Source organism: Microtus pennsylvanicus, chromosome 3, assembly GCF_037038515.1.
Source record: "Microtus pennsylvanicus isolate mMicPen1 chromosome 3, mMicPen1.hap1, whole genome shotgun sequence".
NCBI classification, from domain to species: Eukaryota; Metazoa; Chordata; class Mammalia; order Rodentia; family Cricetidae; genus Microtus; species Microtus pennsylvanicus.
In genome coordinates, this window is record NC_134581.1 from 98,995,547 (window position 1) to 99,015,557 (window position 20,011).

Sequence of the window (20,011 nt, forward strand, 5' to 3'; positions counted from 1 at the left end):
CGCCTCAGACCTCAGGAAGCCCAACCACCTTCCTCCAAGGCGCGCCTCCCGGGGTAGCCACAGACCCCTCAGTGTCCCCCTTTTCCTAGCACTGCCACCGTTTTCTGAGACATCCCACTCCCAAAGACCGGTGCACACCAGAATTCTCAGAGTGCACCCACAAATCCGGGTGGTGTTCTGAAAGCCCACGGAGGTCCCTCTGACACCAAGACCACTGACACTAGCCTCTCTTTACTCATTCTTGTTTGGGGGTGGGGAGCGTTAAAACTGGGTCTCACTATGTAGTTCTGACTGGCCAAGAACTATGAGACCAGGCTTTCCTTGAACTCACAGAGTCCCTTCCAAGTCCTGGGATTAAAGGCTGTACGCCAGGGGCTGGAGAGATGGCTCAGTGGTTAAGAGCACTTGTTGCTCTTCCAATGGTCCCTGAGTTTAATTCCCAGCAACCACATGGTGGTTCACAACCATCTGTAATGAGATCTGGTCCCCTCTTCTGGCCTGCAGGCATGTATGCAGGCAGAACACTGTATGCACAATAAATAAATAAATAAATAAATAAATAAATAAATAAATAAATAAATAAATAAATATTAAAAAAATAAAGGTATACGCCACCATGGGCAGCTGGCAGACTAGATTTTCCAAAACTCTCCTAAAGCGTGCGTAGACACCATCCCCAGCATCCTAGACTCACCTCCCACAGGCAAAGGCAATGTCCACAAGCCAACTGGAGCCCCCAAATCCTAGAGTCACTTATGGCAGGAAATGTTTCCCTCCACCCTGCAGTGGCTCCACGGCATCCTACAATGTCCCCCTAAAGTGCTGAGACCCCCAACATAAGCTTAGGGGTATCTCCAGACACAAGGCACGGGTGCAAACCATGGTGACATAGCAAGGGTGTGGGATCCCAAAACGCCAGGTGTGTGTGTGTAAGTAGGTTAATCCACAGCTCTTGGGCCAGTCCTAGACTTTAATTCTTTGTATTATTTCTTCATTGTTCATTATTTTGTTATTGTGTGTGCGCATTCCCACTTGCAAGAATGCAAACATGCACGCATGATATAGCACACATGTGAAGAGCAAAAACCTCCTGGGTAACTCCCAGGAATCCCGGGGTGGGGCTCAGGGCATCAGACTTAGCAGCAATCGTATTTGCCCGCTGAGCCATTTCACTGGCCCAGTCCCAAGTTGTAGGTCATAATCTGATAATACATCTACAATCTTGGAAATACCTCCTCATGCCACCTATAGTTCACAAGATGTCCCTAAGTAATCTCATGCAGTCCACGCTGACCTTAAACTTGCTATGTGGCAGTCTGAGTTTAAACTCCTAGTCCCCCTGCCTCCACCTCCTCTAGTCTGGGATTCCAGGCATGAGCTTCCCTGTACTCCAGGAGCTCAGGCTGGCTGCAAACTCGAAATGCAACTGCCTTGGCTTCTTGGGTGCTGACATTATGCCTCATCGTGCAAGACGTTTGCTCTATATCAGAAAGGAGCAGGGAGTCTTTCTGTCTGGAGTTATGAGCACCGATGCCACAGGGCCCAGAGACTGAGGAAGGTGAAGCTGGGGCCTAGCTTTACCATCACTTTATCCACTTGGACTGAAATCACTTCCACAGAGCATCAGTTTGTCGAAAGGTAAAGCAGGTACAGTGAGTCGACCTGATGCAGGGAGTCCACTCAGCTGGTGGAGTGCCTGCGGAGTACACACAGCCCTGGGTTCCACCCCAGGACAGCCAGCAGGCTCCTGAGGCAGAGACAGAAGAACTGCCATATTAAACTACTTAGTGAGTTCCGGGACAGCCTGGGCTACATGGTCCAAAAGACCCAGAAACTTTGGGATGTAGTGTGGACTCACTCAACAGCTACAGCTGCTATTATCTGAGAAAATGTTTGATGTCTTGCTGTGCAAGCCGAGGGCGACAGCATGTGTCAGGGATGGTCATGGCTAGGACCTGGACCTTTCTTTCTGGGAATTGAACTCAGGACCTTTGGAAGATCAGGAAATGCTCTTAACCACTGAGCCATCTCTCCAGCCCCTATTTTTCTTTCTTTTCTTTTCTTTCTTTTTTTTTTTTTTTTTGGCAAAACAAAAGTTTTCTAAGACCAATCTGTGGTAGTGCACGCCTTTACTCTCAGCACTTGGAAGACAGAGGCAGGCAGATCTCTGAATTTAAGACCAGCCTGGTCTACAAAGCGAGTTCCAGCACAGCTAAGGCTGTTAGGCTGTTACACAGAGAAACCCTGTCTTGGAAAGAGAGAGAGCGAGAGCGAGAGAGAGAGAGAGAGAAAGAGAGAGAGAGGGAGGGAGAGAGGTTTTCTGGCCATGGAGAGGACTGTGCTGAATCTACATAGAAACGATGCTGTTTGAAAAAAATAACAGCATCTTGAAATTTGCAGCCAAATGGATGGAGCTAGAAAACGTCATTTGGAGTGAGGTAACCCAGACCCAGAAAGACAATTATCACTTGTACTCACTCATATGTGGCTTTTAAACATAAAGCAAAGAAAACCAGCCTACAAACCACAATCCCAGAGAACCTAGACAACAATGAGGACACTAAGAGAGACTTACATGGATCGAATCTACATGGGAAGTAGAAAAAGACAAGATTTCCTGAGTAAACTGGGAGCATGGGGACCTTGGGAGAGGGTTGAAGGGGCGGAGAGAGGCAGGGAGGGGAGCAGAGAAAAATGTAGAGCTCAATAAAAATCAATTTAACAAAAAAAGAAAAAGAAAAGGAGCCAATAATTATAAGGGAACCTAAAAACTCCCAAAAAATTAAGTAAAAGGCTATGAAAGGGGAAGAGGGGATAACAGATCTTTGGTTAAGTTTCAGTAGAGGAGACTTTGTCAAGCAAAAACCCCTGTTCAAACTTTGTCTTTTTGGAATTGAGACATACATTTTTTTACTTTTGGGCAAAGTTTTGTGTTTTCTATGAGGTTTAAGTGTGAATAGTGTGTGTGCACATGTGCGCGTGCACGTTGAGCCCGCACACGACTGTATACTCCACATCTGATTTTGTTTTGGCTTTTGCACAGCCTGTTACTGCTGAGTGGTAATGAATCAGTTAACCTCACTAAACTCCACTATGGTGCTGTACCCTCTCTACTTCCTTCCTATCCAAACAAAATCTATCACAAGCTGAACTGCACGGTTTCAAAATACATTGCAACTTCTGAGCTGCCCACTGCTCAATCCGCAGTCACTCGAATCTACATGGGAAGTAGAAAAAGACAAGATTTCCTGAGTAAACTGGGAGCATGGGGACCTTGGGAGAGGGTTGAAGGGGAGGAGAGAGGTAGGGAGGGGAGCAGAGAAAAATGTAGAGCTCAATAAATATCAATTAAAAAAAAAGAAAAGGATCATGCTTTTCCTTTATAGACTTTTGACACCAGTTCCTTTAAAAAAAAGAAGAAGAAAGAAAGAAAGAAAGAAAGAAGGAAGGAAGGACACCATGCTGCTGTATAGAAGCAATCAGAACGTCACAGGCCGCAGTGGTGGTAGGGGCGTACAACTTGATTCTGACCTAGGGATGTCACTCAGTGCCCGAGCACTGGCCTAGCATGTGTGAGGCCCTGGGTTTCCTCCCTGTGTGGTAAAATAAATAAAGAAAATAAGCTTCATTTTTTAAACCTGCACACAGAAACCCCCAGAAAGAAGCAGTCTCTCTCCCTTCTCTTCCATTGCTGCGAACTTGGGTTTCCCACCCCTGGCCCTACTGACACTTGGGGGTTAAGTGACCTTTGTCATTCTGGGCGACTGTCCTGTGTAGCAGCAGATACAGCCCCTTGCCTTACCCACTAGAGGTCAGTAGCACACTTTGTCTGTGACAGCTGAAAAATGTACAGCCTTGGCCACAGTTCCTTGAAAGGTGAGAAGACTGACCTTAGGTTTGAGAATTCCTGCCCTAGTTTGTCTAAGGTCCAGGCCAGTCATCAGGAAGGACCTAGGAAAGTTCCAGTTCAAACCAGAAGCAGGGCATTCTTGCCCACTCACTGGCTAACGTTCCTCTGCAAAGCCCTTGGTGGTGGTGGTGGTGGCTTGTTTGCTTCAGTTTCTTTTTCTTTTGTTTTCTCTCTCTCTCTCTCTCTCTCTCTCTCTCTCTCTCTCTCTCTCTCTCTCTCTCTCTCTCTCTCTCCAGGGTTTCTCTGTGTAGCTTTAGATGTCCTGGTACTCACTCTGTAGACCTGGCTTTGAACTCACAGAGATTCGCCTGCCTCCTAAGCCCAGCTAGAAGAAAGGCAGTGGTGGGTTCTTTTTTAAAAGATTTATTTAATGTGCATTTGTGTTTTGCCTGTATATATATACTCTGTGCGAGAGTGTCAGGTCCCCAGGAACTGGAGTTACAGACAATTGTGAGCTGTCATGTGGGTGCTTGGAGTTGAACCCTGGTCCTTTCAGAAGAATAGTCAGTGCTCTTAACCACTGAGCCATCTCTCCAGTCACTCCCCAACCCCTGGTGGTGGGTTCTTATTAGGACTATTTCAGAGACACAAAAACCAGAGGCCAGAAAGGGCAAGTCACTTGGACAGGGCTATCTAGCCTAGAAGAAATAGAGCTGAGGCCAGAAGAGGCTGTCAGGCCCCTGGAACAGAGCTGCCATGTGGGTGCTGGAAACTGAACTTGGATCCTCTGCAAGAGCAACCGGTGCTGTTAGCTGCTGAGCCATCTCTCCAGACCCCTAGGGCTGGAGTTCCAAAAATAAAAATAAATTTATTTTAATTTCTTAAAATTTATTTAATTCTCGCCAGGTATGATAGTGGACCCCGTTGATCTCAGGAGAGGCAGAGTCCGGTGGATCTCTGAGTTTGAGGTTAGCCCTTTTACAAAGAGAGTTCCAGAAAAGTAGTCAGGGCTACAAAAGAGAAATCTGTCTCTGAAAACAAAAATACAAAATTATTTTCTCTTTAATGACGTGTGTTGTGTGTGTGTGGGGGGGTGGATATGAATTCGTGAATGCAGGTCAGAGGCTGGAAGAGGGTGCCGCAACTCCCGGAGCTCTGGTCACAGGGCAGAGGCTGGAAGAGGGTGCCGCAACTCCCGGAGCTCTGGTCACAGGGCAGAGGCTGGAAGAGGGTGCCGCATCTCCCGGAGCTCTGGTCACAGGGCAGAGGCTGGAAGAGGGTGCCGCAACTCCCGGAGCTCTGGTCACAGGGCAGAGGCTGGAAGAGGGTGCCGCATCTCCCGGAGCTCTGGTCACAGGGCAGAGGCTGGAAGAGGGTGCCGCATCTCCTGGAGCTCTGGTCACAGGCAGTTGGGAGCCTGTCCTGGGAACTGGACTTGGGACTCCTATAAGAACGGCATGTGCTCTAACTGCAGAGTATTTCTCCAGGTCCTGGAATGTTTGTTTGTGTGCTTGAGACAGGGTTTCATGTAGCCCAAGCTGGTCCAGAACTGACTGTACTGTAGGAGCTGAGACCTTGAATCTCTGATCCTCCTGCCTCCACATCGGGGTTACATGTGGCACCACCATGCCTGGTTCATGCCGTGCTGGGCTACAAGTCCAAGTCTTATGCATTCAAGCAAGCACTCTACCAATTGAGCTATAAGCCCTGCTTCTTCTTTGTTTTTAAGATTTTTTTTTTGCCTACATGCATGTTCACTATGTGTTTGCCGTGCCCACAGATGCCAGAAAGGGTACCGAATCTCCTGCTGATCCAAAGGACCCAGGTTCAACTCCCAGCAACCACACGGCGGCTCCAAACCAGTTGTGACTCCAGTTCCAGGGGATCTAGTGTCCTCTTCTGGCCCTGGCAGGCACTAGGAAGCACATGGTGCACAGACACGCACGCAGACAAAAACACCCCTACATGTGAAAATAAAAGTTAAAAGACTGTATCAATCTTCCAGCCTTAGCCTCCAGAGTGCTTACGGTGCGGCTGTCCCACTCAACCTCAGCCCCTTCCTAGGGCGCCGCTCCCGCTCAGGACCTAGAAGCCGCCTGTTTGCTGCCCTTTCCCTCTGCCACCGAACACACCCATACCACATCTTCCCTAGGTCTCTACTCAGATGTCACCTCCGCAGAGGGGACTTGCCTGACCTCAGGATTCCTCTGTGCTTCCTCCCCGAGGCGTCATCTACAGTTATCTGATGGCTTTGTTATTTCTGCTCAACCACTCTGAGAACTCCAGACAGCAACACTTTTCTTTTCGTTTGTTTTTTCAGACAGGGTTTCTCTGTGTAGTCCTTGCTGTCCTAGAACTTGCTCTATAGACCAGGCTGGCCTTGAACCCACAGAGATCCACCTGTCTCTGCTTCCCAAGTGCTGGGATTAGAGGTGTGAGCCACCACGCCTAGCTTTCTTTTTCTTTTTTGAAACAGGGTCTTATGTAGCAGGCCGGCCTGGAACTCACTACGCGGCAGTGATGAGACGTGATGGCAGGCGTGTTTCCTGGGGCTAGGGATGAACCCGGGGCTTCTGGAGTGCTGCAGGAGCACTCCATCAACTGAGCGCAGACAGCAACAACTCTGAGTCAGAGCCTTAGCGGCACATGTCTGGGAAGAAGGTTCCTGACACATGAGGAAGCTGAGGACATCAAGCAAGGGAGGGGTCAGGGTGGTTGCCTTTGATTTCTTTCATACCAAGAGACTTGAGCCGCAAGCCAGGGGGCCTGAATTCAGTTCCTGGGACACATGTGGGAGGGGAGAACCAGTTCCCACAAGTGTCCTCTAACCTCCACATGCTTGCTATGGAGCCTCGCACCTCCCTCAACACAAAATAAACCTAAAGAAATGTAGTAAAGGTAGTAAAATCAGCTAGAGAGATGACCTAGCAGTTAAGAGCACTTCTGGTTCTTACAGAGGACCCAGGTTCGATCCCCAGCACCCACAGGTCACTAAGTACTTGAACTCCAGTTCCAGAGGATCTGATGTGCTCTTGTGACCTCTGAACACACTGCACATACATAGCACACAGACACAAGATGCAAGCAAAACAACCATATACATCAAAAATACAAATAACTAAAATCTTTTTTTTTAATATTTATTTATTTATTATGTATACAATATTCTGTCGTGTGTATGTCTGCTGGCCAGAAGAGGGCACCAGACCTCATTATAGATGGTCGTGAGCCACCATGTGGTTGCTGGGAATTGAACTCAGGACCTTTGGAAGAGCAGGCAATACTCTTAACCACTGAGCCATCTCTCCAGCCCACTAAAATCTTTTTTAACGATTTATTTATTTAAAGTGCATTGGTGTTGTTCTTGCAACATGTCAGTCTGTGTGATGTCTGTCTGCCTGTGTGATGTCTGTCTGTGTGATGTCTGTCTGTCTGTGTGATGTCTGTCTGTCTGCCTGTGTGATGTCTGTCTGTCTGATGTCTGTCTGCCTGTGTGATGTCTGTGTGATATCTGTCTGTCTGTCTGTGTGATGTCTGTCTGTCTGTCTGCCTGTGTGAGGGTGTCGGATCTCTTGGAATGGAGAGTTAAAGGGGAGGAGGAGGAACAGACCTAGGCCTAAGGCAAATACTATATGAGCTGCTATGTGGGTGCTGGAAGAGGCGTCAGTGCTTTTTCTGTCTTTTTGTTTTTCGACACAGGATTCTTCTGTGTCTAACAGTCCTGGCTGCCCTGGAACTTGCTTTGTAGACCAGACTGGCATCAGACACACAGAGACTGCTTACCTCTGTCTCCCGAGTGCTGGGATTAAAGGTGTGAGCCACCACATCTGGCAAGAGAGACTGCAGCTGGGAGGGACTTCTCTTCTGACTGATAGCATTTGAGGAAATGCTTTTTCCAAAGAATCCTTGGCTGCCCAGGCCCCATATCATCAGACCACAGGCCCAGGGTAGGCTTTTCTTACTCATTCTAGCTCTGTCTGGTGAGAGGAAGAGGCTTGAGGCCTGGGGATGGAGCTCAGTGGGTAGCACACCTACCTAGGACCCCTTTAGCCCTGGGCTCTGCCTCCAGCACCAAGTGAGGGGGACACAGAGATCTGTACTTGTAATCTCAGGCAAAATCATCTGGAGTTTAAAGCTATCCCGAGCTACACAAGAAACCATTTCAAAAAACAATAGCAGGGAGGCCAGGCGTGATGACACACACCTTTAATCTCAGCACTCAGGAGGCAGAGGCAGGCAGATCTCTGAGTCCAAGGCCGGCCGGGTCTACAGAGTGAGTTAGTTATAGGACAGCTAGGGCTATGTAGAAAGCCAAAAACTCAAAACAACCAAACAAACAATAGCCAACAACAGCAGAGGATGAAGACACGGCTCCCGAGGAGCGCACTCTCTGTGCAAGCATGAAGACTTGAGTTCAAATCTCACACTCACGCAGAAGCCAGGCCTGTAACCCAGTGGTGGGGGCCAGAGAGAGGACAATCCCTGAAAGTCAGTGAACCGGAGAGTCCATTGGTCAGCTAATCCAGCAACAATGTAAGACCCCAGGATCCACCCTGTCTCAAGGGAAGAAAGCAGGAGAGCAGTGTCCTCCTCTGGCCTCTGTAGGAGGAGCACACACAGACACCACGCACATTCGCAATACATACTCAAAGTACAAACAATGAGAAGGCTGGGAGAGAGCCTCGGTCCAGGGATCTACACTGAAACAAAGAAATCGGGGTTGGAGATTTAGCTAATGGTCGAGTCCTTGCCTAGCAAGCTCAAGGCCCTGCTTTGGTCCTCAGCTGGAGGGTGGGGGATTTAGGGACTGGAGAGATGGCTCAGCACTTAAGAGCACTGGCTACTCTTTTAGAGATCACAGTGTTTGATTTCTAGCACCCTCACAGGGGCTTACAACCGTCTGCAACTCTGATGTAACACCTTCTTCCGGCCTCCATGGGCACAACATGCATGTGCTACACAGGCATGCATACAGGCAAAACACCCATACACATAAGATAAAGAAAAATAAAAAATGTTTAAAGAAAGAAACCTGGCAGGGGCAACAGCTTGTAATCTCTGAACCAGGAGGGGTGGAGGCCGGGGAGACACTGCCTCCAAAAATCAGGTCACCCAGCTGTGGGGACACAAACCTCTGAGGTCAGCCTGGCCTAAGACAGACATACAAACAAAAATAGACGGCTTTGGAAGAACTAAACCTGAAGGTGACTGGGACTGCCACTCACACAGACACACCTGTGTGGGGTCAGCAGCCACGCTGGTTCACTGGAAGATCCCATGCCAAAAGCAACGTGTTGGCCTAGAGACAGGCTTGGCGGCTAAGAACATCTGCTGGTCTTGAAGACTTGGGTCTGGCTCCTAACATCCCCACTGGGCAGGTCAAGCTCCTCTTACGCCAGCTGGGGAATCTGACAATCCTCTTCTGATATTTGAAGGCACCTACATACACCTAGTACACACACACACACACTTAGGTCCATACACATAAAATAAAACAATTCTCTTTGTCTGCCAAGAAACCTCAGTGTGTAAAAACACTTGCCACACAGGGTTATGAACCCAGTGTCATCCACAGAACTCATGATGGAAGGAGGGAACCAACTCCTTAAAGTTGACCTATGACCTCCACATTTGCACTGTGCCCAAAGTCATACCCAGATCACACACAATAAAAAACAAATTATTATATATAATAAAAATCTTATATAAAATGCAATACATGCTGGGTGATGGTGGCACACGCCTTTAATCCTAGCACTTGAGAGGCAGAGGCAGGCGGATCTCTGTTGAGTGTGAGGCCAGCCCGATCTACAAATTGAGTTCAGGAAATCCAGGGCTTGTTACACAGAGAAACCCTCTCTCAAAAAACAAAACAAAACAAAAGCAACACACCAAAACTAAGGCTCAGAGAGAAACAGTCCTTGTTCCTAGATCACAAAGAGAAGACACCATTCAAACCTCCCTGAAGTACTGGAGCGGAGACCTGGTTCTGTCTGCAACTTCAATCCTGCTTCTCTGGGATGCTGGCCACCTCTGTCTGGGAAGAAGTTCTCAGAGATGGCCCAAGGGTGAAGATCTGGTACTGGTCTTGCAGAGAACAGGAGACTGAATCTCAGCACCCTCTGGGATTGCATTCCAGGTGATCCCATGCCCCTGGCCTTTGTGGGCACCTGCACTAACATGCATATACCCACCTCCCAACATAGAATCTAAAAAATTCAAACACCCAGGCATGGTGCCACACTGCTGTAATCTAGCACTCAGGAGGCAGAGGCAGAAGGATCTCCACGAGTTCAAGTCCAGTCAGGTCTACACAGCCAGCTCCAGAACAGCCAGGACTACACAAAGAGACACTGTCTCAAAAAGAAAAAACAAAAACAACAAAAGGCAGGCACAGTGGTGCAGGCCTTCAGTCCCTGAACTCCCAAGGGCAGGGGCAGGTGGGTCTCTTAGAGTTTAAGGCCAGCTTGGTATTCACAGTGAGTTCCAGGACAGCTAGAGCTACACAGTGAGAACCTGCCTCCCCCTCCAAAAAATAAAAGGTGGACAGCCAAGGAGGTTGCAAGCTGTACCGAAGAGGTTGGAGTCAGGACTCCGGTGCTTGCTGGGACCCAGGCTCAGAGGCAGGACAGGCTGGGCCAACTTTTCTTTCAAGTTCCACCAAGAGTGTCCGCCAAGAGGCTGTTCCTGTTGCAGTGGCCTAAGGCGCGTGTAATTACGGGACACAACCCTGTCCTAGCCTGCGGTTGGCCAGTCTGGCGCCCAGCTCCCCGAGGCTTTCAAAAGGCATGAAATGATAATGCGAGTCAACGCCGCACGTCTCTCACAGTCCAGCAGAGGGCGCTCCAAGAGCCCAGCTCCCAGCTCTGGGCCAGGCCTGTGGGCGCGCAGCAGGGAACTCAAGGGCAGAGGACCCCAATGGAAACAGACATCACCCACAAGAGAGATACCAGCCTGGTTGTGTGCACATGTCTCGTTGGGAGCCAGAAAGAGTTCCTCTGGAGGAGAGAAAGTGGGAAGGTCCAATGTGTGGTAAGAGACCAACCCAGTGCCCCCTCTCTCCCCTGCCTCTGCCTCTCCTCTCCATCTGTCTTTTGACAGATCGCAGTGGGAATGTGACTCAGCCCCAGGGGCCGCGCCAGGAGCGCCGTCTCGCGCACCCCCAGCCAGATCTGAGGACCTAGTGCAGACTCCATCTCGAAGAGGAAAAGTGCCTCCCTTCTGGGGTTCTTATAAGCCTAGTAGGGTGGCTGCACCTTCTCTGCATTAGTTGCCTGGACTCCACAATGGAGAGTGTCGAGGATCTCGTGTGTGCGCACCAGCTCAACTGCGTTTGTTCTCGGTCCCCTTCCTCTTTCTGTGCAGGGCGCTGGCACCAATGCCATCTCTCAGTCCACAAGGCAACTCAGCTGTCCCAGCTGCGGCCTCTGCAGGCTACATACTTCCCGCAGGGAAACCGAAACCCGAGCTGGTTCAGGGATGGGCTGAGATTCCTGTTTCTGATTTCTCACTACCGGACAAGCCGCTTTCACTGCGGCCTCCTCCGTTTTCCTCCAAGTTCAGGGACTTTGAGCAACAATCCCTGCAAAATCCTTCGCACGCACCGTGAGCTCAGAACTCTCAAACTGACTGCTCCTGGGTAGTGCCTAACTTCTGCAAAGGTACCTGGGATATTTGGACCAGAGCTTGAGGGCATCGAAAGGAATTTTTGATCCGCAGTTTCCTCATCAGTCCAACAGGGATCCCAGCTACTGGCAAGTAGTGGGGTAAATAGGTAAAGGGGTGTGTGTGTGTGTGTGTGTGTGTGTGTGTGTAGAAAAGGCCCCAGGCCTGAAGTCCAAAAGCTAGCCATTAAGGAAAGGGCACATGAATTATAATTATTACCACTCAGTCACTGTTCATCAGACAACAGGGGGCCAGGAAGTCCCTAGGGCCTTAAAAGAGAATAGGGCCTGGTTTCCTGGTGCTCCACCCCCTGCACCATCTCAAGGGCTCCCAGTCTCTGGGTTGGCATTTCCTGTTGATGTGAGTTTTGTGTGTGAGTGTGTGTGTGTGTGAGAGAGTGTGTGTGTTTTGTTTTCATTTTCCCTCTCCTAGTTCCCTCTGAGAAATCTCAGGAGCCTGACTCAGGCAGCAGGGCCTGGGGAAAATAAAGGGGGGGGGGTGGTCCTTGAAGAGCTGTAGGAACTGGGGGGAGGGCGTATCCCAGAAGGATCTAGGAAGGCTGCAGTCATAGTCTGAAGGGACCTTGCTTGGGGACTCCAGGCATGAGAAAGCCAGATATGCCATCTTACGGGCACTCCAAAGGAACGCAAATGTTAGCTGTCAACCACCCAGCGGCCTGAAGACCTCCCAGTCAGAGCCAGGGTACCTTTTATAGTGGCTTCCATCACTTGGACTATCCTAGGTCAAGAAGATACTCGTAATTAGGAGACCCAGGGCAGATGGTGGTGCATGGCTTACCAGAGTACTGATTGTCAGAACTGTCACTAAACTCAAGTGACAGTAAAACTGTGCACGGTAGAGTGAGGCAGGACTATCACATGTTCAAGGCCAACCTGGGCTACTGAGTTCTAGGCTAGCCAGGCTACTTTCTTTGGGAAAAAAAAAAGCAAACAAGGGTGGTCACATTGTCTCATACAGTCTCAGGTCCTAGGCACACACCACAGCCCCTGACAGCAAAGAGGTGGCCCCTGGAACATGGAAACCATCATGTATTTATTGTTCTGGAAGCACATAGCCACTATGCCACATTAACCATGTCTCATGAAGACACAGTTACTCTGTCAACACCACAGACAACTATCACTGTCACCTGGGTGCAATACAGCCACGCAGATGACAGACACAGACATGGTCACCCTGGGACAGGCAGAAGCACACTGCCACTCTGCCACAGTAACTGTCCCCAGAGCAGAGTCAGGCAGAGCCCCGAATCCAGGCAGCCCGAGCCACTCACATACCTAAGGATCCTCTCTCTCTGAGACGACCACAGCAGTGATCCATCCACACTGTCAGGTCAGAAGGCTGGGAACTGCTCTTTGATGGGACCTCAAATGCCCTTGGCACTGGTCCAAGAAGCCCTCAATGTCTGGAAGGGGCTTGTTCCAAATCTTAATACAGAACTGGATAGTGCTCCCCAGAGGACTCCCCCTGGATTCCTAACACCAGTTACTGTAGGGCTCCCCTAATGTATGTCTCCACTCCACCTAGAGTGCTACCCCACCTGAAGTAACCAGCGTGGTTCTGCAGGCACCCCTACAGAATGATCACTAGGGTATCACACAATGACCCCAGCCCCCAGGAAGTCTCTCCAAGTGGTACCCTCTCTCCGGCAGCTGCACTGGACCATTACTGGCTAAGCTTGTAGAGAGCCCTGAAGCTACACGAAATCCCCAAACCCCAACTTCACCCTGGAACCCTCAACAGTAGAAGAGCTTCTGGTGCAGTGGCTCCCGCTCTCACCACCCACGCGGGTCACGCTGACCCCACCCGCCCCACAGCGCCCCCTTTGGCCAGATTTGCGCGTGGCGCCTCTTGCGCGCCTGGGCGCTCTGCGCGCCGGGGAGTCTCACCGCCTGCTGCTGCCTCCGCTGGTACCGGTGCCGTGGAAGGACGAGGGCCAAGACATGCGGGTAGTCCGCAGGCCTGGCCGGTCGCCAGTGTCCACGGCGTCGGCGCGCTCCATGGGCCGGTGCGGCGAGCGCTCCGGCTCTGAGCGCTCGGCACTGTCCGAGTAGCCGCGCTGCTGGATGCGGATCGGGGTCCTTGGCTGCCGCCACAGGTGCTGGGGGGGTGGCTTCAGGGTGGCCTGGCCCTCCCGAGGTCCAGGGAGAGAGAGAGATAGGCTCCTCTCCGAGGGGGCGGCCGGAGGCTCCATGGCTCCTGCTCTGTCTCGCGGGACGCTCTGGGGACAAGGCGTCCCCTGACCTGTCCGAGATCAGCGGAGCCACGGCCGAGGCGCTTGGGGACCCACGGGGGCTCCTGGCCTCAGCGGGGCCATGGCGCCCAAGGGCAGAGAGCGCGGACGGCAGCGGCGCCGGAATCCTCCCGGCGCTTGGAGCCCGCTATGCTCTCGGAACCCGGCGCCAGCCGCGACTCCCCGCCCCGGTCCGCCCCTCCCTGCCCCACCACCCGCCCGGCGACTGTCACAGCACTACCCCCTCCTCCTCCAAGAGGAGGAGGGTGTCGGCCCTCCGCACCCACGCACAGCCCAATCCCGCCGGGGAGGGGGTGCCTCCGCTCGCCTATCTCCGAGAGCCCTTTAGAATAGCAGGCACGCTCAGGGACCGAAGAGTTAAAGGGTTAATGACATTCGGACTGAGACATTCGACTGGTTGGCGGGGTGTCACTCAGCCGCATCCATCAAGGCTGGGGCGGAGTCAGGGGCTGTCGTTTCCTCGTCTCTAGAACCCCAGTCACCCTTTCTCCCAGGTTCCCTTTTCGGGGAGTGGTCCTCGTGCCTCCATGGTGCAGTGTCTGCAAGCCAGTAGTGTTGCGCATAGGACAGTGACGGCGTGTGGCTCCCCCACAGCTTGGCGGGATGAGAGCGCACGTGGCTTCTTCCGAGGGCTGTCAGTGTTTTCGATGTCGCCTGGAAGTGTGTGCGCGCACGTGGTGGCTGCTCCCGCTGCGGCTGTCGGGGGTGTAAGGATGCGCGCGCACGTGTGCGGCCCGTCGGGAGGGCGGAGCGTCCCATGGGGGTCTGTTCCGGTGGCCCCAGGCTGCGCACACCTTCCCACGCGCTCGGGCTCTGTATTGTGATTATGATGGGAGGATGCTGGTACGAGTTTTCCACGGAATTTCTCCTCTGTTGTCTGTGACTCCCGAGGGTGTATTTTAGTGCAAGTCTGTGTGGTCGGTCTTTTGAGGTATGTCTGTGTCGGGGGTGTGTCCTTTTGGGTCCCTCTGTGATTCCTGAAAAATAGTTATCGCTACCTCTTTTTTTATCTTTAAGAAAAAAATGTATTACATTATTTGTGTGTGTATGCGTGTGGGCACGCGTGTCCCCCACCTCACCATCCAAATGCTATGTAACTCCTGAAGCAAGATTTGGTCCAGTTGTGCACCCTTAATCCTTGCGAATGTCCGTTAGATGCCTCGGAGAGGCAAGGTCAGAGGACAATCCACGGGAGTCAAGTCTCACCTTCCACCTTGTGGGCCCCGGGAAGCTTGGAGGCAAATGCTTTTATCCACTGAGCCATCTCGCCGGCCCAATCGCCGCCCCCTCTTCTTTTAATTATTAAAAACTTCAAAGTTTTTCTGCGGAAGGTAAACTGAGGCAGATGAGAGGGGTAGCTGGGACACGAGAGCCTAGGAGGGTACACCCCACCTCTGTCGTTTTTAGGCGAGTAAACAAGCGGAGCCTCTTCCCCTCGTTCCCCGCCCTCAGAACCCCCCTTCCGGCACCTAAATCCGGAGTCGCCGTGACTCACGCTCCCGCCTCCCTCAGCGCCGTGCCGAGCGAGCGAGCGAGCAAAGAGTGAGCCGGGATTCAAGCGCATCCCCAACCCTCCTCCCAGCTCTGGCTGAGCCCTGATGGCTGCTGGGTTGGGGGGGGGGTTGCTGCTTGCTATCCCCGGTGCCCCACCTCCCTTCCAGGCTGGATCCTTGCTCAGACGCTGCGGTGTCCCCGTCCAATCCCTCGCCCCCGTACATCCCCCCCCCCTTCTCCTGATCGCCTAGCAGGACAAGCCTTGCATTCCCCCCCCCCCCCAACTCCCGTTCCTTTTAACATACAGACAACAAATCTTTCCCAGTCTCCAACTTATTCAACCACTTTTTCTCTAGCTGGAGGGGACTCCAAGCGTGGGCTAATGAACGAAGAACTGCCCCCCCCCCCCGCCCCAGCAGCCCCAGGTGTTCCGCGAAGCCACTTTTCTCAGGAACCTTCCCCCAGGCATCTAAGCGGGATTTGCAAGTGCTGAGGGTGCCCAGCTGTACCAAAGTCTTTGGGAATGGGGCTGAGAGGTGTAGCCTTGGCTCCAACTCTGGATGATGAGGGTCGAGGTCTTGTGATTCTCGAGTTGGGGCATAGGGGAGCTGCAGGTGGAAGGCTCGAAGCTGTGAGCCAAGACTCAAGCCCTGAGGTGAATCAAACTGGACTTGAACCAAACACAGCCTGGAGGGTGGGAGAAGGAACTTTTTCCTCTCATCTGAAAGAAGTATCATGACTTAAGCAGAGACCCTCCAAGGGAGTGGATGGAGGCTGGGACTAGGCGAGACTGCTATTACAAAGATGGAGGCTAGGAGAATGAGGGCTGGGCAGGGGTGGGCTGACAGAGCCAGCCAGCCCAGCCGTTTGGCTCTCTAATTGAGCTCCCAGCCAAGAAGTGGGAGTAGGTTGCCCTGGGAGGACCCCCATGAGAAATAGCGGAAAGCCAGCTAGTGCGCTGCTGAGATGGCTCAGCATTTCAGCATGGAAGGGCGTTTGCTGCCAAGCCTAATGTCGTGAGTCAGATACTCAGGATCCACATGGTGGAAGGAGAGAACAGACCCTCAAGGTTGTCCTCTGAACAACATACACACATACACACAATAAATAAACAAATAAAAATAGATAAATGTAATAAAAATTTTTAAAGAAAAAAAGTACAGATAGGACTTAGACCTTTTTCATACCCTTTCCCTCACCCCCGTGAAAAACACAAGCTGTGGACCTGCTCCAAGCTGCCACCATGCTGGCTAATGCTGCCAGCAGGAAAACTGAAGCAGCTGCACCACACGCTGGCCAAAGACCAGCCCCTCCGCTCTGCGAATTTAGGGGCGTCCTGAAGGCTCTGGAGGTGTGCAAACCCTTTTCCTCTATGTAGGCCCCTGCTGACTTGTATGTAGGCTTGCTGAGGCTGCCAGGGCACCTCCGAACAGAGCTGTCCCAGCCAGAATCAGCGGCATTTACAAAACGCTGGCCACTCAGGAAGGGCTCCTGGTTGGCTTACTCCTCCGTGCTCACTTTCCACTTCGATCCCCCTCGTGCCTACCTGTTGGCCTCCGCTCTGCGGATAATTATTCGAGGCAGGATCAGCGGCCGCCGTAGGCTCTTTGGCCTTGGCATCGGAGGGACCCCAGGATCTGAGGATCTGAGGTCCTGACCAGGAGATGGTGGCGAGGGCAGCGCAGGTCCGCCCCTAGCATGTTGACACAGCAGGACTCTGTGGCTCCCCTGGGCCTCTGTGGAGGGACATGGGTGGAATTGGGGTGTGTCTTGCGGGTCTAAATGCCGCCCCCAGGAACACAACTACTTAACTACCCCAGGGAGCAGCTAATGGGCACATACAGGCCTCTCATTTCTGAGCCTCCCTTGGAGAGTGCCCTCCCACACAGGTGTGAAAGAGCCTCCTTAATTCATATAATTTAAGTGTGGGGGAAACTTATTATGTAGCCTAGGCTGGCCTCCTGCCTCAGCTTACCACCTGCCGGCGTTACAGTCCTGCGCCTCTACGCCCCTATTTCATCATCTTTTTCTACCCTACTTCTCTCTTTCCTTCTTGTAGCACAAGCTGGCCTTGAAATCACTGCCTGATTCTCCTCCCAAGCGCTGAAATTAAAGGCCTACATCTCTACATTCAGTATCACCCTTCGTAAGTGATCCACTCATGTTTTCTAAGCAGTTTCCCCCTCCCACCTTATTTTTCCTTACATCTGAAACCCACGAGACCTCATCTTGGGCGACTTTTCCTTCACCAGCTGGCCAAAACTGTCTCCGCACCTGAGAAGCCACAAAAAAGGCTCCCGGCCCACCTTTTGTGTGTGTGGGGGGGAGGGGGTTCGAGACAGGGTTTCTCTGGAACTACCTCTTGTAGACTAGGCTGGCTTCGAACTCACAGAGATCTGCCTGTCTCTGCCTCCCAAGTGCTGGGATTAAAGGCGTGCACCACCACCATCCGGCTCTCCCTGTTCACTATTTTTGGACTGAGAATTTATAAATCTGGAAAGCATGTGTGTGTGTGTGTGTGTGTGTGTGTGTGTGTGTGTGTGTGTGTGTGTGTGTGTAAGTGCAAAGGGGTGAACCTAGGCAAAAGTACGCCCTGCTACTGTGCTCCGCGGGGACTATAGTCTAAGCCCCGCCCCACGCCCAGGTCCCGCCCCCTCCGGGGGCTTGGGTCAGAATCACAGACTCCCCACTGCTCTTCTTCAGTTTCCCTTAGTTCATCCCTTGAACCCGCGTCAAGGGTCACCTGCCTGTGCGGAGGTCGAGGGTCAACTTCCCATCGAACCCGCGGGTTCCCCCTGAGGACCAGGTCCAGAACCTTCCCAGCCCCTTCGCTGATCACTCATCTCTCCCAAGGGTGAGTGTGACGTTGGCGCACGTCAGCAAGCAGCTGACTCAAAGCTTGCGGGAGATGACGCCCTCCCGTTACCATGATGACAGGTGACGCACGCGCGCTCGGGCGGGTGTAGGTGCGGCGGCTGACCACTGGGGGCGCGGTGGTCCCTCTGCTCGCGCTTCGCGGCCCCACGCTGGGACTTCCCCGTCCGGGAATCCCACAGAGGAGCCGGCCGCGTGCTGCGCGTGGTCCGAGCCGGGGGCCGGAGGAAGCGTCCCTGCGAGCTGTTGGGCTTTCTGCTACACCCAAAACGCCCAAAATAGCTGCGGTGTGCGGGGGCCGGCGCGGAGAGAGACGGCGGCTTCTGGGCACAGATGGGGGACGCACAAGGCAGAGGCGCGGAGACAGACAGGGACTGGTGGAAATAGAAACAGACAGACAGGGACACAGACGCAGCTTGCGGTGACAAGGGAGGGAGAGGCTGGCTCATTTTACCTTCGCACCCTGACACTGAAGATGTGGGTTGTGTAGCATGGGTCTCCGACTTAACCTTCCTGAGCCTCAGTTTCCCCTCTTCTTTCCTGGCTAGCCTCAGACTTCTCCTAGTGACCTTGAACATCTTGTCCTTCTTCCTCAACTTCAGTGCTGGGGATTACAGGCTTGCAAGACCAAGCCCATTTAAGGGATCCAATTTAGGACTGCACAATATGCTATGCAAGCGCGCTATCAACTGAGACATATCCAGACTTTTTTTGACAAGGTCTTTTTATGTAGACCAGACTGGTCTTGAACTCAAAGATCCACTTGCTCTGCCTCCTGAGTACTAGGATTATAGGCATTCATCGGGTAGGTTTCTGCTTCATATAAGATTACAAGCCCCTGGAACTCCTGTTCTCCTGCTTCTGTAACAGGGAGGGCCACAGTGCTGCTGTGTTACATTTATGACATAATCTGCCTACACTGGAATATCACCTGCAGCCTGGGCTGAGATGGAATGAGAAAAGTGCTCGCTATGCAAGCATGAGGACCGGAATTCAGATCCCCAGTACCCACGTAAAAGCTGGGTGGTGTGGGGTATACCTCTAACTCTCCATGCTGGTATGGGAGGTGCATATTTGGATCGTGGGGCTCAGTGACCAGCCAGCCTAGAGAAATTATGATCTTGAAGTTCAGTGAGAGACCCCGTCTCAAAAAATATGTTAGGCGTTGTGCTGCAAGCCTCTAATCCTTGTGGTCAGAGGCAGACACAGGGGATCTCATCTGTGAGTTGGCAAACAGCCTGGGCTACACAGTGCAACCCTGTCTCTAAAATAAAAATAAGGCAGGAAGCAATAGAGAAACACACCTATTGTTGACCTCTGACTGCCATATGCACCCACATGTGAATGCACCCACACACACGGGTACAAACACATGAACACCAAAATGAAAAATGGAATATCAGAACCAGATTTGGTGGGACACATCTTTAATCCTACCCCTTGGGAGGCAGAGGCAGGCTGATGGCTGATCAATTTCTGTGTGAGGCCAGCTTGGTCTACATAGTGAATTCCAAGCCAGCCAGGACTCATACTGAGGCCCTGTCTCGAGAAAATAGAGCATCTGGTATAGGACAGCAGGAAGAGATTACCATTTTTTTCCCCAGACAGGATTCCACGTAGCCCAAGCTGGTTTCAAACTTGCTATGAAGTACAGGCTGAATTCGAACTCCAGATCTTCCTGTCTCCAAGTTTGTTTGTTCCCAAGACAGGGTTTCTCTATGTAGTCCTGGCTGCCCTGGAACTAGCTCTGTAGACCAGGCTGGCTGCAAACTCAGAGATCTGCCTGCCTCTACCTCCTGAGTGGTGAGTGTGTGCCATCCGCCCAGTGTGCCTCCATTTTTTATGTGTTATTT

The 20,011-nt window shown here is 52.0% G+C and overlaps 1 protein-coding gene across 1 annotated transcript in view; it reads right to left on the reverse strand.

The window, feature by feature from the left end:
• Nucleotides 1-13,968, reverse strand: part of Pde4a (phosphodiesterase 4A) — a 43,543-nt gene extending 29,575 nt beyond the window's left edge. The window contains exon 1 of the mRNA XM_075966657.1: nucleotides 13,426-13,968. Within this exon, the coding sequence (XP_075822772.1) occupies nucleotides 13,426-13,730 (305 nt within the window). The 5' untranslated portion in view covers nucleotides 13,731-13,968. The remainder of the gene's footprint in view (nucleotides 1-13,425) is intronic.
• Nucleotides 13,969-20,011: the final 6,043 nt, after the last annotated feature.